The sequence below is a fragment of the Anolis carolinensis genome, chromosome 3 (genome assembly GCF_035594765.1).
Source record: "Anolis carolinensis isolate JA03-04 chromosome 3, rAnoCar3.1.pri, whole genome shotgun sequence".
NCBI lineage: Eukaryota > Metazoa > Chordata > Lepidosauria > Squamata > Dactyloidae > Anolis > Anolis carolinensis.
Genome location: NC_085843.1, coordinates 57,529,188 through 57,546,265, shown reverse-complemented (window position 1 = coordinate 57,546,265; position 17,078 = coordinate 57,529,188). Strand labels below are relative to the sequence as shown.

The 17,078-nt window shown below is 39.5% G+C and overlaps 1 protein-coding gene across 3 annotated transcripts in view; it reads left to right on the top strand.

Annotated features, from left to right (window-relative positions):
• Nucleotides 1–17,078, top strand: part of cadm2 (cell adhesion molecule 2) — a 644,325-nt gene that overhangs the window by 424,084 nt on the left and 203,163 nt on the right. For all 3 annotated transcript variants that reach the window (XM_008107677.3, XM_008107676.3, XM_016992521.2), the window contains one exon: nucleotides 15,386–15,538. In XM_008107677.3, the coding sequence (XP_008105884.1) occupies nucleotides 15,386–15,538 (153 nt within the window). The remainder of the gene's footprint in view (nucleotides 1–15,385; nucleotides 15,539–17,078) is intronic.

The following is a 17,078-nucleotide window of genomic DNA, read 5'->3' as shown; positions in this document are numbered from 1 at the left end:
ATTAAAAAAACATACTCAAAACCAATAGCTAGGCGCAGTGAACATATTCCACTGGGGCAAGGCAAATGTTGTCTGTGTACAATATCTTATAAACCTCTACTGATATCTGAATGGACCAGAAGTGCAGTAACTGGCTCTAGGTGGAGGTAAGGGTCAGTTGTCAATTTATGCCAGTTTAATTAAACACATATTTAAATACCGTAACCAAGGTTTTCAGATGTTTACGGAATGTGACCAGAGTGGGGCCTAGTCTAATTTCTCTAATAGCTGAAAAGTATTCCACTGTATGCAGCAAACACTTACAAATATATGTTTATTTGAAATAATAATAATAATAATAATAATAATAATAATAATAATAATAATAGTATTGGAAAATGAGCACGCAAAGATACTGTGGAACTTCCGAATCCAGGCTGACAAAGTTCTGGAACACAACTCACCAGACATCACAGTTGTGGAAAAGAAAAAGTTTGGATCATTGATGTCGCCATCCCAGGTGACCATCGCATTGACGAACAGGAAAAACTCATCCACTATCAGGACCTCAAGATTGAACTTCAAAGACTCTGGCAGAAACCAGTGCAGGTGGTCCTGGTGGTGATCGGCACATTGGGTGCCGTGCCAAAAGATCTCAGCCGGCATTTGGAAACAATAGACATTGACAAAATTACGATCTGCCAACTGCAAAAGGCCACCCTACTGGGATCTGCACGCATCATCAGAAAATACATCACACAGTCCTAGGCACTTGGGAAGTGTTCGACTTGTGATTTTGTGATATGAAATCCAGCATATCTATCTTGATTGCTGTGTCATAATAATAATAATAATAATAATAATAATAATAATAATAATAATAATAATAATAATAAACTCTAAACTACATTTTCCAATTGTTTTTTAACAAATCTTGTACAGTATTCTCACAGACTTGGGGGACAATGAATTCTATTTGTGTTTTAGCATGAACTTTAAACAAACTCCCTGTTCATTTAAACTGTGCCTCTGTTTGGGAAATAGGTTTCACCACTTTATATAGTTCACTGTAAAATTTGTAGAAGATTCATTGCTCTACTCTCATGGAAAGTCACCAACTACCCATTTTAATATTATTTTTCTGAGCTGGATTTCTGCCTCTTTTTGTGACCTTCACAAAAAATGCATTATTCAATTCAACCTTGTGATACCTATAGGCATTAATTAAACATTCTCATTTCACAGGCTGGGGATTTAGCAGTTTTAATTTGGAGGGATGAGTCTCATAACAATTTATGTTTCAAATAGAACTCAGACCCATGTTTCTGGTCTGCTTTATTTTTTACTGTCCATGAAATTATTTTTTACCTGTAAGCAGTTTTAAAATTTAAATATACAAACATGGCCCAGGTGCATCTTCAATATGATGTTAAGTGTCAGAAGAGAATACTTCTGGAACATGGCCAAACAGCCCGGAAAACATACAACAACCCTGAATCAACATACACGAGTATAAGCCGACCCAAATATAAGCCGAGGCACCTAATTTTATCACAAAAAACTGGGATAACTTATTTACTCGAGTATAAGCTGAGGGTGGGAAATGCAGCAGTTACGGGTAAATTTCAAAATAAAAATAGATACCAATAAAATTTCATTAATCGAGGCATCAGTAGGTTAAATGTTTTGGAATATTTACCGTATTTCAAAGAAAAGCAATAAACTATATAAGTGGAAAAGTAGGGGCAACAAAAACAATATGGTATCAACAATGACATAACAACAACAACAACAACAACAACAACAACAACAACAACAACTTCATTTGGATCCCACCCTATCTCCCCATGGGGACTCAGGCCGGCTTCCAACACAGTAACAGGCAAACATTCAATGCTTATATAAACAATGCAGAGCTAGATATAGATCTATAATTATAGATACTAATTTCACATATGCATTTCCCCTGAAACGTTTTCAAATCACTCTGTGTGTGTGTGTGCATTTCCCCTACAATATTTGCAAGCCCTGTGTGTGTGTGTGTATGTATATATATATGTGTGTGTGTGTGTATGTCTATATATATATGTGTGTTCATTTCCCCCCTGTAATATTTCCAAGCCCTATATATAGGTAGGTAAGAATATATTCATATCTATCCAGACATCTCTCTTTATATAGATACTTGCAGAGACTTGCAAACATATGAGGGGAAATTCATATATAAAATTAATATGTATAGATAGATACACATATAAAGGTACATAGAGATTGCAAAAGCTTGCAAAGGGTTAATGCCTATATATCTGTAGGAGAGTTTAACAAATATTTCAGGGGAAAATGCTTTCATAAGATTAATGAATATATATTTTTCTTCTTCCTGACTTGCAAGGGTGTCTCTCTTTTCAAAACATTCCCTTGATTAAGAGCAAGGGAGGCTTTGCAAAAGTAAACACACTGATAAGGGAGAAGAAGAGAGAAATAGATCACATATTGCAAGCAATAGCCTGCAGGCTTCCTTGCCGGCCTTGACCTTGACCCAATTCATAAATAAGGGCTGAAAAACTCAGCTTATCTTCGAGTATATATGGTATTTCTTATCAAAGATTTGAGCTTTTGTGTGCATCCTTTACATTTCAGATGCCTTAAGATAGTTTTCTAATGGTAGGTATAGTTTGGGGCCAAGATGGGACTAGAATTCAGTTGTCTTGAATTATTGTGGAGATAAATGGGATAAATGGGATAAATGAACTGATTGGAATATACAGTAGAACCCCGTTTATCTGATTTAAATGGGCCGCCCACAACTCTGGTTACCCAGATTAATCTCATAACCCGATAGTAGGCCCAGGCGCCTAGCGGAGGGAGGAAACTTCTCCCTCCGTCAGGCGCTTGGACCCAGGGAAGCGCGAGGCATGCCGCTGCTTAGCGACATGCCTGGCGCTTCTCTAAAGGCGGCGGCCCCTCGGATAATCCAGCGGGTCGGTTAACCGGAGCTCGGTTTACTGAAGTTTTACTGTATTTGGCATAAGGAATAGGTGTGACAGCACGCTGGGGGAAGGGAAGGCTATTGTGTCTGGCTACCCAAGCGGCAGTCGGTATACCCTTTTATTGTACCTCAAACCTTAAAGTAAACACTCTTGAAGCTGGTTCAGATAACCAAAAATGGTAATTTTAGGCAGGGTTATTGAATGTTGAATGAGAAACATATAATAGAAAACAGAGATTGTAGGTTGAGTTTAATTACACAGAAAATAAACCTTTACTGTATTAGAAACAATATGAGGTAAAATCACTGAAATTATAAAGAAATAAAACTATATTGATTGAGAATGAAGGCTATAAAGACTATAAAAGATAAGCACACAAGCTATGAGGAATCTATAAGGTAAGGTAGGTACTAGGCTGTGAGGTGAGGTAAGTACCAGCTGTGAGGTGAAAGCTTTCTATAATGTAAGCACAAGCAATGATGGTATATGCTATAGGCTATGATGGTAACTATAAGCTAAAATATCTTTGAGGTAAGTACCAGCTATGGTGTCAAGTACCTAAAGCTGTGAGGAAACTATAAGATAAGTACTAGCTATGAAGAAACTATAAGGTAAATACAAGGCTATGAGGTAAACTATAAGCTATGCTCTTGGTAAGTACTTTAGGCTATAATAACTATGTGGTAATTACAAGCTATAGGTAAGTACAAGCAATGGGTAAGTATCTAAACTATGACCTATGTGGTAATTACGTGATATGAATTGCCTGTATTGGTTTGCAAGGCCAAAAGGAACCCAGACAATTCTTTTGACCTAACTCTAAGAAGCTTTGCTCTGGAATGCAAAAGGAGGGGGAAAAGACTTTAGAGACTAGCTCACAGGCTGCAGGCTGAACCATCCTACCCAAGCTCCACCCCCAAAACAAGAGCCAATGGAACTTTCCACCCAAGAACAGCAAAGCAGGAAATAAGCAGGGGATAGGAAATCAAATAAGACATCACTTTTGGTATCACAAAGTTTATTGTATTTGATCATAGGCAATGTGTCATTTTCTGCTCAAAGGAAATTAATATTTACTAATGTTTTCTAAGAGCATGATAAAGATTTTCTTACGCAATATCACCAAACATCATACTGATCTCCTAGAAACCTAAGAGTTCCCACTGAGATCATCAATAAAATTCATATGAAGAGAGCTTAAATAACTTCTTCATGTGTCACTGTGTAACACATGAATATTGGCAGGAAAAAGGGTCTTAACTGGAAAGAGGTCTGCCTTTGTGATTTCTACAGATAAAGAAATAAATTGTGATGTAAAACATTACAAAAGAAGTATCTGATAGATTTATACTTTCAAAATTAGCAATGCCAAGGAAACATATGTTTTACATGGAGGGACATGTATAATTTGTTTCATTTTGTTTGAAACTGTGGCCTGAAGTTGTTTGGGATTTTATTTTGCTTCTTACTTTTAATGTATGTTTAACCAATTCAGGAGATAAATATTGTATTGTTCATCTGTTTGTTTTGTATGAGCATGGATATATGCATTTCTCCTTTTGTTTGTGAGATTTGATGTCACAAATATTTTTCTCAATGTTGATTGCCTAAATAATTATTAAATTTCCATACTATGATTATTAGTAATTTTTATCCAAGAGAAAATGTTTTTCTTCTATTAGCCCTACAATGCTTTCTAGTTGTCAGTATTTGTTAATGATATGTGATTGACAGTGACAATATATGGATCAGTAAAGTTGCATCTGAAAGCTTGTTGTAAAGGGAAACTGAAGTTAAGGTAAGCCAAGGCAATAAACATAACATAACTCTCAAATCATCAATACATATTTTCAAATGAAAGTGCACACGGTATGCCTGGGACCATGCCCATGTTTATCTTCTGTCAGTCACACACAATTTTTTATTAGTTTAAGATAGAAAATAAGCAACAAGACTGACAGTTTTGTGTCCTTTGGCATTTTTGTGTTGCCACCAGAAACAGAAGAGGGTATTATGTCATCAGTCAAGTCTGTCAGGTTTAGCTTAGTCTGGTGTTTGTCTTTAAATGTTGTCCCCCCCCCCCTTAATTTTGGACTCTTCACATCGGATATTGATTGTATATTGTTGATACTCCAGAAATCCATTTTCCCAGTAGAATAATGAAGACATTGCTCTTATCCTGCCTATAGCAGCACTCCTACAAATGTGTGCATATATATTTATTAGTGTAGGAGAACCCTTTGTATAGACTATTTCAAAAGCTGTTGACAGAACATACATCTGGGTTCTAGCTTTTTGAAAGAAGAATCATTGGCTTAATATCTTTGCCCTCCAACCCCCCGAAATAACGAGTCAAGACAAGTAAACTTGGGTTTAAAACTGGGCAATTTTATTGAATGTTACCTATTTAACTTTAATTTGGAACTACGGCCAAAATCTCAATAGCCATCTATAAATTTGGTGAGGCATAAAGCCAATATAGGTGGTCCTGCCTGACCATCCTTTTAACTGAATTTAGGGTGAAACACCAGGTCCCCATCATAACTAAACCTGGGTGACCAGAAGGGGAATGTGATGGAGAGTTCTGCCTCCGAAATGCTTGAGGTTAAAATCTCCCATTCCTAGGCCATAATTGTTCATCCTCGTGGGGGCTGTATAAACCCTAGGGAAGGATTCACGCCTCTGGCCTACACCAAAACTGAGGTGCCTTGTGGTGCACACCAAAGTATGCAGTATAAATACTGTAAATAAATTCCCCTAAGCATTCCACCACAGTTCAGGAGCAAATGTCTATTTAGCTCCTGACCCCCACCAAATCCTCAAGAATTCCCCTAATTCCTTTTTGCAGATTGGTCAAAATATTTGATTGCCGAGTTCAGAAAGATGGATACCATCAGCTAGATATAGGTTCGGATCGTTGAACCTTAAATTGTCTTGTGGGATATATAACCCATTCCACCAGCCAAAACTTTACTCAGGGCCCTACTGACCCGTTTCCGAGCTTTGTCCAACTTTTTGCCATTGGCATGTGGCCAACATGGCCTGGGAATAATTGCTGACCATGCCAAGCTGGTTCGAGGCTATACCTCTCAAAGCTTGTATATGTCATTCAAACTTGTACAAACAGAGCCATGACAAGCGTGTTTGAGACTGCGCCCCCCTCACCTTGTGCATGCCAATTGAACTTGTACAAACAGGGCCATGACAAGCGTGTTTGAGGGTACACACTCCTTCACCGTGTGTATGCCATTAAAAAAAAAATTTGTAAAAAACAGTGCCATGCCCATCAGCAGACCCAAATCATTGTCAGCACCAAAGACCTCTTCTGGCAATGGCCAATCAGCCGTGCCTCAAAAACAAAGTGAGGATTCAATAGTGGGAGTTGCAACAACTAATGATCCAGCAATGCTCTATGCTTCTACAGCCGGAGCCAAAATAGCCAATTGAGTGCTGCTGCTGGAAGGGACCGGCTCGGAAGGTGTTTGTGTTGAACTTATATCTTGTGAGTCAGTCAAGAGATGATGTGTGCATCCCCGTTACCTAAAGCACTGGCAGCACCGCACACATCCGCTGCTTACAGACCTCTAGCCAGAAGAAACAAGGTGATTCCAATGACACACAATGCTCTCCTATTCTCAGGTGGTCTGGAGCCCTCACTTTTCCAACCTTCCTCCTCGAAGTCCAGAAAGTGAATGGTCAAGTGGGCGGGCTACTTCCTAGAAGCCCTGCCGACTCAGCTCTCTTTTTCAGTGGGAAGGGGCAAAGCGGTGGGGGGAAGTTTATTCTCCTGCACTTTCTGCTGAAAGTTATACAGCAGGCTGTTAAGTTATCACATATTGGCTAAAGCTGCATATTTTGACAAATGTTGCTTCAATTAGATTGTGGGTTGGGTCATGCAAAGTTGCTATCTAATAGTACTTTTTAAAACATAGGGGTCAGGTGGACAATGATACCTTTGCATTGATATATGACTTTGATGGCTTTTCTGTGATTATCTCTGGTTAGAATAAAAAATAAACTATAGTTAAATGTAATGTGTGTGTGTGTGGGGGGGGGGGAATCTGATACACCTGGATGTTGTAAGCAAATTAGTTTTGATTTCTTCAGCCAAAATTCAAATATGTCTTAAAATATAGATGAAACTTAATTATAAACATGCAGATGAACTTAGCTGTGAGTTCTGCCCATTATATGTAAAATCGACTCCTTGTGTTGCTGTCTGCTGTAACTACACAGCACTCCAAGGGAGAATGATCATCTATCTGCATTCTCTGAGCAGAAGGAAATGCCTGTGAGGCCTATATCTTTATGAAGCATGTTGCATAGACAGATGTTGGAAGCTCTAATTCAGTAGAGGCGTGAACAAATATAACTGTGAATACAAACTGCAAGAAAGAAAGATATAACTATGATTCATTCAAAACTATATTTTGCATTTTTTTATTTTTGAGACTGTCACTCAAGAAGTGAAAATAGTCTAGAAGAGGAAAGGAACAGATGGAAAAGAAAAAGATTAAGTTTCAGAAAAGTTATTGGTGATCACAATGGTGAGCAACATCTAAAACAAAAGATTAGGACAGCACGTTTTAACTTTACAATCTCATTACAAGTGACTACGGACCTCATCACATTTGGTGCCCTAATGCGGGCCTCAGCGAGGGGATTTACTGGGCATCACAGAAAATCCATGGGGCAGTGGGGGAATCCATCACGCCCCGCATTGCCCAAAGCACTTCCTGCCCCATCACATGGGGAAAAGTGTCACTGCCTGACTTTCCCCTACACTTTCCCCATTGCTGGCAACAAGAACACAGGAAATCTCCCATGTTCTCGTTGCTCTGTTGTATGACGCTTTCAGCACAGATCAGGGATGGAGCCCTACCAGAAATAACAATTTGTTGTTTGATGGGATCTGGTGGGCTGCGTCCCCAAACTACTGAAAGCATCTTACAACATATCTGTTTGCCCATGTGATGAAATGGTAAGCCTAAGGAGAGACATTGTAAAACTAAAGGGATGAGATTAAAAGTTGTGCCACTGCCAAGCAGCAAAAAGGTTTGTGCTTTTGTGAGGCTGAATTGGAATCCTTTATGTGATGGGCCTGAGTTTCCTTATCTCTTCTTCATCAGTGCATACATGGTCACATATGTGTGCATTAAACTGCATTTAAAATGAGCCCCAAAAGCTTGTTTCAAAGGCATTTAACTTTAAATGAAAGAGGTCAGCAGTGAAATAGAAAAACAAGTCAACCATCTATTCCTGTATCTCCAGCCTATAGAACCCTTGCTATCATTGAATGGTGACTTTTGTGCAAACTTGAAATTCTGAAAGAAACCCCTTGTGAGTTGTACAATTTGGTGATGTTTGATAAGGAACCGTTCTAGAAAACTGTGTCTGGCCATCTAAGTGTTATAATTGACAAACATGGTAATACGAAAATGCTGTGTAAGGTGTTGTTGCTTACAGTTTTGCTTCCCACACCTTTTCTTGGTTTTAAATGGAAAGCTAATTGTGCTTATGAAGGAATACAAACTTAACTTTTTTATCTACATAATTACATCATTTTTGTATAGCATCTGTGCAGTGTTGTATACTGATACAGTTGCTATAATAATAACAGCAGCAGCAAAGGGTCCATTTGAACTATTGTGCTCTGAAGTGTTTTTGTTTCTGCAGCAGACTTCAGTTTTAAGAATCTCATTATATATAATGTCCATTCATATTAGCTTGTTGCTTTTCTTTGTTGATCATAGAGACAAGCTAACAGCCTGAGGTACTAAAGGTCTGTCAGCTGCAGAGTCATTCTTCTTGCTGCTTTTTTGACATAGCTTTTTCAATTTGGCAGCTTTTTCAGCTGCCAAATTTGTTTCTCCAAGAGTCACCCTTCAAAAACAACAACAAAAATCACCAACAATGACTTTGCCAGCGAACTTTTTAAATTTTTTCAACAGTGGAACAGAAATAATCATTGCATAATATTTCAAGACTTTACTATTGTTATACTCTTCGCTTTGGGAGAAAACCTCATCTTCTTATAGTACTCTAAAGTGTTACTGTTTCACATTAAGGAACATGGTGTTCTTCTTGCCTGGTCACTGTGAAATTCGCACCTGTGTTATCTCCTGCGTCCACTTAACTGTTTTGGATTCTATTGAAAAGCCTTTGTTCAATTAGGAACTCCAGCTCCACCCATCCCTACCAGTAATAAAGTCAGGCAGTGGGGCTTGAGACCTTAGTTCCTTTCGTCTGTGAAAGCAGAAAAATCGGTATTCTCTCTTAACTGACAATCACTATCTGCTTGACTACAGGACTCTATTTTTTGACTACTCTTATGGACTTCCCTTTCAACTTTGTTTTGACTTAATTATTCAGGCCGGTATGGTGGCCTCTTTGGCCTTAAAGTGTATGGCTTGTGGGGGGAAGTTGTCCTAGGGCAACGCCCATCCCTTTGTGTTCATTACTGAACTTCTCCCTTCCACATGGGTGTTGTGTCTTTGGAGGCGCAGATTACTTTGTTGTTTGACCCGGCCCTGGCAGTAGCCGGAGACTGTCAGAGTGAAGAAGATGACAAAGTGCCCTACCATCCCTCCAGCAGGCATCCAGGAAAGGGTGGAGCCGGTGCCAGCCAAATGCGCCCATAAGACCAAGCTGTTTCTGGCCAGCAGCTCTGCTGGGGGGGGGGGGGTGGAGTTTCGGCTCTCATCTGTGTCCTCCTCCAGAAGCAAATGCACGGCCTTTGGATCCGTCTGTGCTTTCCCCGCTGCATTTGTCCCAGCTGACAGTGGCCGTGCTGCCGATCCCTTCCATACTTTTGCCTCCCTCAGAGGCTAAAGCTGGCAGATTCAGCCCCAGCCAGTAAGGAATATTTTGGGTCTTGCCCTTAGGCCTACCACCAAACATTCCTATATTTGCAAGTGGCATCGATTTTGCACCTTTGTGCAACAGCAAGGAGTTGAATTTTTGTCTGCACCCACTCCTGTGTTGCTCCAGGTTTTATTTTCTCTGACTGACTTGGGACTGTCGTTATCATCTCTAAAAGTTTATCTTGTAGCTATAGTCTCTTTTAGTAGAGAACATTCTCTTCCTTCTCCTTTTTACGATCCCCTTATGAGGAGGAGTTTACAGTGGTTCAGAAACTACCAGGTACGTCCCGTGCCTCCCTCCTGGAAACTACAGGTTGTCCTTTCAGCCCTTACAAGGCCACCTATTGAACCAATGGCCTCTTCAAATGTATCCTACCTGTCCTGGAAAACTGTCTTCTTCATGGCTATCACCTCTGCTAGTTGTGCTAGTGAGCTCATGGCCATCTGAATTGACAATCCCTACCTCAAATTTCACAAGGATAAGGTTGTGCTTTTTTTACCTAAGGCAGCATCTCAGTTTCACATGTCTCAGGACATTGTTCTTCCAACTTTATTCTCAAATCCCTTTACACCTCTTGAGTGTTTGCTACATCTCTGCCATGTATGCAGGGCTCTCACATTTTATGTACATTGCACAGCTCTATTGCAGAAGTCATCAAGACGTTTTGTCAAATACCACAAGAATGGTATTGGCCTTCCAGTATCTACTCAGAGATTGGCAGCTTGGATAGTCTCAACTATCTGCATGGCATACCAGATGACAGGACTGGACTTTCCTGTTCAGATCCATGCACATTCTACCTGAGTGGTGGCTACGTATACAGCATTCTTGTCAGGCAGCTATCTAGTCAACACCACACACTTCCTTCACTCACTACAAGTTGGATTTGACCACCAAGAAACATGTGGCATTAGACAGAGCAGTTCTGTTTTCTGCACTGGCATGAAACCCACCATCTATGTGACAGCTTGCTAGTCTACCACAGGTGTGAATTTCACAGTGACCACATAAGAAGAAAGTAGGATTGCTTACCTGTAACCATGTTTCTTTGAGTGGTCACCTGTGGAATTCGCGCAACCCGCCCATCCTCCCCAAATTGTGTTATGCCTTTATTGTGGCTTCTGCTCGTGGTACGAAGGCCTCAAGCCCCGTTGCCTGGCTTTATTATTGGTGGGGATGGGTGGGGCTGGAGTCCCTAATTGAGCAAAACCTTTTCAATAGAATCTGAAACAGCTGTGTAGATGCAGGAGATACCACAGGTCCGTATTCCACAAGTTACCATTCGAAGAATTATGGTTACAGGTAAGCAACCTTACTTTGATCTTTGATCAACCAATTCAACTATGAAAGTGTCCACATGAGCACACAACTGAAGATTATCAAGACAGATCACACAAACAACCATGGATTCAAAGTGCACTGGAAGCAATAAAGCCATTGTTTTCTAAACACTAACAAATGTTACATATCTAGTATTTAGTTAACAGAAGTATTCAATGATTATTCAAAGGAACTGCAATTTTATTGCAGTTTTGATAACAGTTAGCCTAATTGGACACACAGCATAGTAAAGTGGTTTGAGCATTGGACTACTATTCTGGAAATCAGGATTGGAATCTCCACTCAGCCATGGAAGCCCACTGGTGATATTTAACATGTCAAATTCCACCAGCCTCAGGGGAGCACAAAGGCAAGCACCCTCTGAACAAACATCATCAAGAAATCCCCACAAAGCTTAATTGAATTCAATATAATATACTTCTGAATAGATGTATGGAGAACCATGGCATTAATCCTTACTGCAAAGAATAGTCATTCACAGCAATCCTAGACTGTAGCATTTATTAAGTGCCTAAAGTGTGCAAGTATATCTGAATTAATTAAGTAAATATGTTCCTTGTAGCTATTTATTTAACACAAAATTCAGTACCAGAATATATTCCAAAATACTGTGGTTAAAACATTGCTCTGTGGTTCTGGAAATCAAATTCCCACTTGGCAGTGAAAATTCACTGGATGATATTTGGCAGGTCTCTCAGCCTCAGAAGTAGACAAACCAAACCTTCACCTTTATGTCACAATAAGTTAGAAATGAAAGTTGTGCAACAACCACAACAGCTAGTGAGCCAAGCCTGTTTGTTTTTTCCTTTTCTTCATATTTTGCTGTCCTTGCATACTCCTTAAGATATTTTGGAAGCAACCGCTGTTTATCTTGCTTGTATAGGCAGCAAATTTAGTAGGATTAGAAAGACAAAGATGCCAACTGAAGTTGGGGCTGCCTTTGAAGATGGCTCGGAAGCTCCAACTAGTACAACGGGCGGCAGCCAGACTAATAACAGGAGCGGCTTACAGGGAGCGTACTACTCCCATGCTGAGCCAGCTCCACTGGCTGCCGATATGCTACCGAGCCCAATTCAAAGTGCTGGTTTTGACCTACAAAGCCCTAAATGGTTCTGGCCCATCTTACCTGTCCGAACATATTTCCCCCTATGAGCCTTCTAGAACTCTTAGATCATCGGGGGAGGCCCTGCTCTCGGTCCCACCAGCCTCGCAGGTAAGGCTGGTGGGAACGAGGGACAGGGCCTTCTCGGTGGTGGCTCCTCGGCTGTGGAACACCCTCCCCAGCAACATACGGCAGATACCAACTCTCCTAGGCTTCAGGAAAGCCTTAAAGACATGGCTGTGCACACAAGCTTTTAATGAATAAGAACATGGACTTTACATGACCTGTACAAAGACTTGAGGATTCTGGATGAATGGATTTTAATCTTGGACATTCTTAAAATTTTATATAATGTGATTTTATTTTGTAATGGTACCTGTTTTATATGAACTGTTGTTTTGTAGATTGTTTTATATGAATTGTTTTTACATTGTTTTTAGGCATTGAATTTTTGCCTATTTACTGTAAGCCGCTTTGAGTCTCCTCAGAGAGAAAGGCGGGGTAAAAGTGATGTAAATAAATAAAATAAATTGTTTACTGCAGACAGTCTGTTGCAAACTGTTTCTCCAGCCATATCCCATCACACTCCCAACACCAATTTGATTTAAAAACAACAACTAGATGAGTTAGAAAAGGAGGCTTTGTTAACCGAGATATTCCTTTTCTAAGCATGTCATCTAAATCAGCTTCTTATCCTTAGATTGAGGGAAGTCATGGTGCTTCTCAATTCTGCTTTGGTAATACCCCATCTGGAATACTGTGTTCAATTCTGGGCACCAAAGTTTAAAAAAGGTATTGACAAACTCAAAGGTGTCCGTCCAGAGGAGAGCACCTAGAATGATCAAAGGTCAGGAGCACCTGCTCTATGAAGAACACCTTAAAGAGCTGGGTATGTTTAACCTGGAGAAGAGGAGGTTGAGAGAATGCATAATAAGGATGTATAAATATGTGAAAGGATGTCATAAGGAAGAGTATGTGTATAATATGGCACATGATTTTTATGTTTTTCATCTTAGCTATATTCAGACATTCAGAATTGCGGTCAATTCAGCACATGAAAAGGGAGCACGAGACATAATGTTTATGAAGAAGAAAATATCTTCTATGTATAAGGAGCAGGGCCTCCACATGACTGAGAACCAAGCTATAAATATATAGAAAAGGCTCTCTTCAGAACAGCAACTTCCATGGGAATTGGAACCCTGGAGGTCTATATGTATACGAGATTCGTAGAGATTTTTCCCTCAAATGCACAAGCCTATACTTCTGCTTAGAATTTGTGTATACGTTATAAATCAATATACTAAATTAAATACAGGAAAATAACTTGAAACAAGTTTCCAGGTAGTACAAACATGTCAATAATAATTTAGGGAACCTGATGTACTGTAGTTTGTGTAGTTTTTAATGTAAATTATATTATCTAACATCACAGCATTTGTTACGAGTCAGATGCCAGCCAATATAAACAACTCAGTTTATTGCAAAAACAACACAAAAGAGCCTAAGAAACAACCAAAAGGAGGCTCAAAACACTTTCTCTTCAGTGTGAGGTAACAATGTCCAAAAAGAACTCAAAAGACCCAAACTTGGGATATAATCTGGATTATCCTAGGAAATAATCTAGATTAAAACAAACTTAGTTGAAAAGGCTGGAAACTCGCTCCACCTTCTGGCTGGAGCTAAACAAACACATGAAAGCTACCAGCAGTAACCACACAATGCCCCAAAACGTTGCTAAAGCAAAACCACGTTGTAAAGGAGAAGTCACAGCTGCCATGTCCGGTCCGCGTCATTAGGGTGAAGTCACAGGTATTGAGTTCCAGTCCACGTCATCAGGGAGAAGTCACAGTCATCGAGTTCCAGTCTAAGTCATCAGGAAGAAGTCACAGTCACCGAATTCCAGTCCAGGTCACCAGGAAGAAGTCACAGTCACCGAATTCCAGTCCAAGGTAAACACAAAGAGTCAAAGCGACGGAGGCAAGCCTGCAGCTAATGCATAAAACCAACACAAGACAATCCAGCGCAAACCCACACAATGCCAGCCCCCGTTGCCACTGAAAACCCAGGTTAACACGTCCCAAAGCAGTCTTCCAAACACGTCTTCTGAAACAGAGATCCCGAAAAGCGCCCAACAAAACACCTTGCCGATTGCAAAGTTACATTAGCAACAAACTTACTTTTATCTACAAGTCCTCCTCTGAACTTGAGCCAGCCAACGCCCATCCACAGCTGGTTGCTGCGAATCCTCATCGGAGCTGGAGTCACCCAACGCCCCACCTCCAGCTGCAGCCCTTCTATGATATCTCCAGCCAGACCACCTTCTATCCAAACCCATAACTCCCCAGGATCCATCTGTATCTTCTCTGTGCCATCCCTCAAATGTACCACTGCTTGTGGGCTCCTCAAGAATCTCCCGGATCTCCTGAAGCTTAGTCCAATCCATCACCTCACTCCCAGAGTCTGACATCCCATCCTCCTGACTCCCAATCCCACAATCCCCTTCAAAACCCTCAAAGGTATCATCATCAGAGGGCTCCATAAGTATTTCCCGGATTCTCTTCCTTTGTTGCTCCTCATCAGAGTCTTGATCACGAGCAGTTTTCCTGCCTCTTCTAATACAACTAGTAGGATCTCTACTTGAAGACTCCATCACAACAGCATTACTCCAGCATACAATTTCATTCCAAAGTTTGCAAAATTGTAAAGTAAAAAGAACAGAATTAATTTAGGGGAACACGCGTTACCTAATATATTAACAATTATGCATAGTATATACATCAGCGAAATGTTAGTCATTCTCATGGTTTACTAGAATACTCTGCATATATTCAAGTTGCCCAGAAAAAGAGGTTGTTTTGTAAAATTGTAGTTTTTTCCTTTGTATTATGATTTCCCAACACTGTCATTTTGTTTTCTGCAATATTTGGAAAATCTGTTCTTTCTAAAATTTCTGTCTACAGAAGTATATAATTCTCTCTTTCAGCTATGGCTTAACAGTTTTAGCAGTTTCAAGTCAAACCTGCTCTATGGAGTAAGATGTGATTCTTTCTTTCTTTACTACTACTGAAATGTTCTGAATAGTTGCCTATATTTTTTTGATTCACAGCTCTAAGGGACAACAGGATTGAGCTTCTTCGAGCTTCGTGGCACGAACTTACCATCAGAGTCACTGATGTGTCACTGTCCGATGAAGGGCAATACACCTGCTCTTTATTTACGATGCCTGTCAAGACGTCCAAGGCTTTCCTCACTGTTCTAGGTAAGCATAATGGGCTGCAAATATGAAAGCATGACAGTTGGCAATATGACTGATATAGCTTCTTAAGAATTGCGCCCAGTATGGCTGCTTTTGTCCACGATTTTAAAACATATTTAGCAACTATAAAGACTTCATTGGGCGCACATACTCCCCCCTTCTCTCTCATCTTGTGGTGATGAGATTTCTCATCAAATTCTGTCATAATCACAGTTTATAGTATGAAGTCAAAGTACCTGCATTGTGATTAAAACCACTTAATTCTTTTAAAAAGACAAGTTTGGTTTTTCCCCCTCAACTAAATATAAAGTTTTAACTGTAGGTTGTTTTAGAGCATGAAACTATGTCTGAGGGATTATGGAAGTTATTGTAAAAAACATTTTGGAGGTCTAATTTTGCTGGCTTTAGACAAAATAGAAAAGGTGTTTATTTAATAAATTTATTTTATTTATTTACTACATTTCTACCCCGTTCTATCTCAACCCGGAGGGGACTCAGAGTGGTTTCCAGTTTGTCAATTCAATGCCACATAACACAACACATACATATACAAAACATTACCAATAAAACCATATAAATCAATTTAAATAACTGATTAAAATCATAACCTCTAATTAATGTCCAAGTTGATTCATTTGTATAAAGTTGTGGTTGTACATTGCACTGTTGATACGCATTTTCCTGAATGCTTGTTTCCACAACCAGGCTTTAATTTTCTTCCTGAAAACCAGAAAGGAGGAGACCGATCTAATATCACTGGGGAAAGAGTATAATATTTAAAATATCTTCTTGCAGAACCTCTGAAAAATAGAGGGAATAGAATGTTACTTTAGTGAAAACAAGGGTTATTCCTATAATGCAAGATTGCATCCAAAACTACCCTATATATTGAACATAGCTATTATTGATCTTTTTAGACAATAAGCAAAAAGTATGTTTGTTGACTAATATATCTTTCATGCTTCTAATATGCCAGCAGTGAATTTATGAACATCCAAGATAGGTCACTGTTTTTTTAGAATATGAAAAGTTGTGATATAAGTTTGACTTTTCATGTTAGAGCTCCAGTACTTAGGGACTTCACTGAACCTCAAACATTAAACGTGGGATGTTTCGTAATCTGATGGCCAGGCAGTTAATCTTTTTTTGTTGTTTTCACCCACTTCTTTGCAATGTCCTCTATAACACAGAGATAAATAAATCATATACGAAATGAAATGAGGAAAGTATCAAATCTATTTTGTTCTGTTTCATTGTGGCTCATTGTTTGTGAGTGCCGATTTCCATGGAGACAGTTGGGTTCCTTAACTTGTAAATAGTCTGCTATTTTCTACAACATACAGGGGACTATTAGAAAGCAAGTTTTGGGAAATAGTGGAATCATCAGAATACATGAAGGGTTTTGAATATTGTACCCAAGGATGCTGATGACATGCATATAAAATTGCACATGATAGGTAGGTAGGTAGATTCTTATGTTATTTTGTTCCTTTTTTAAAATGACATCTTAATCCAGAAAGGGTAGTCTGCATATGGTGTCAAG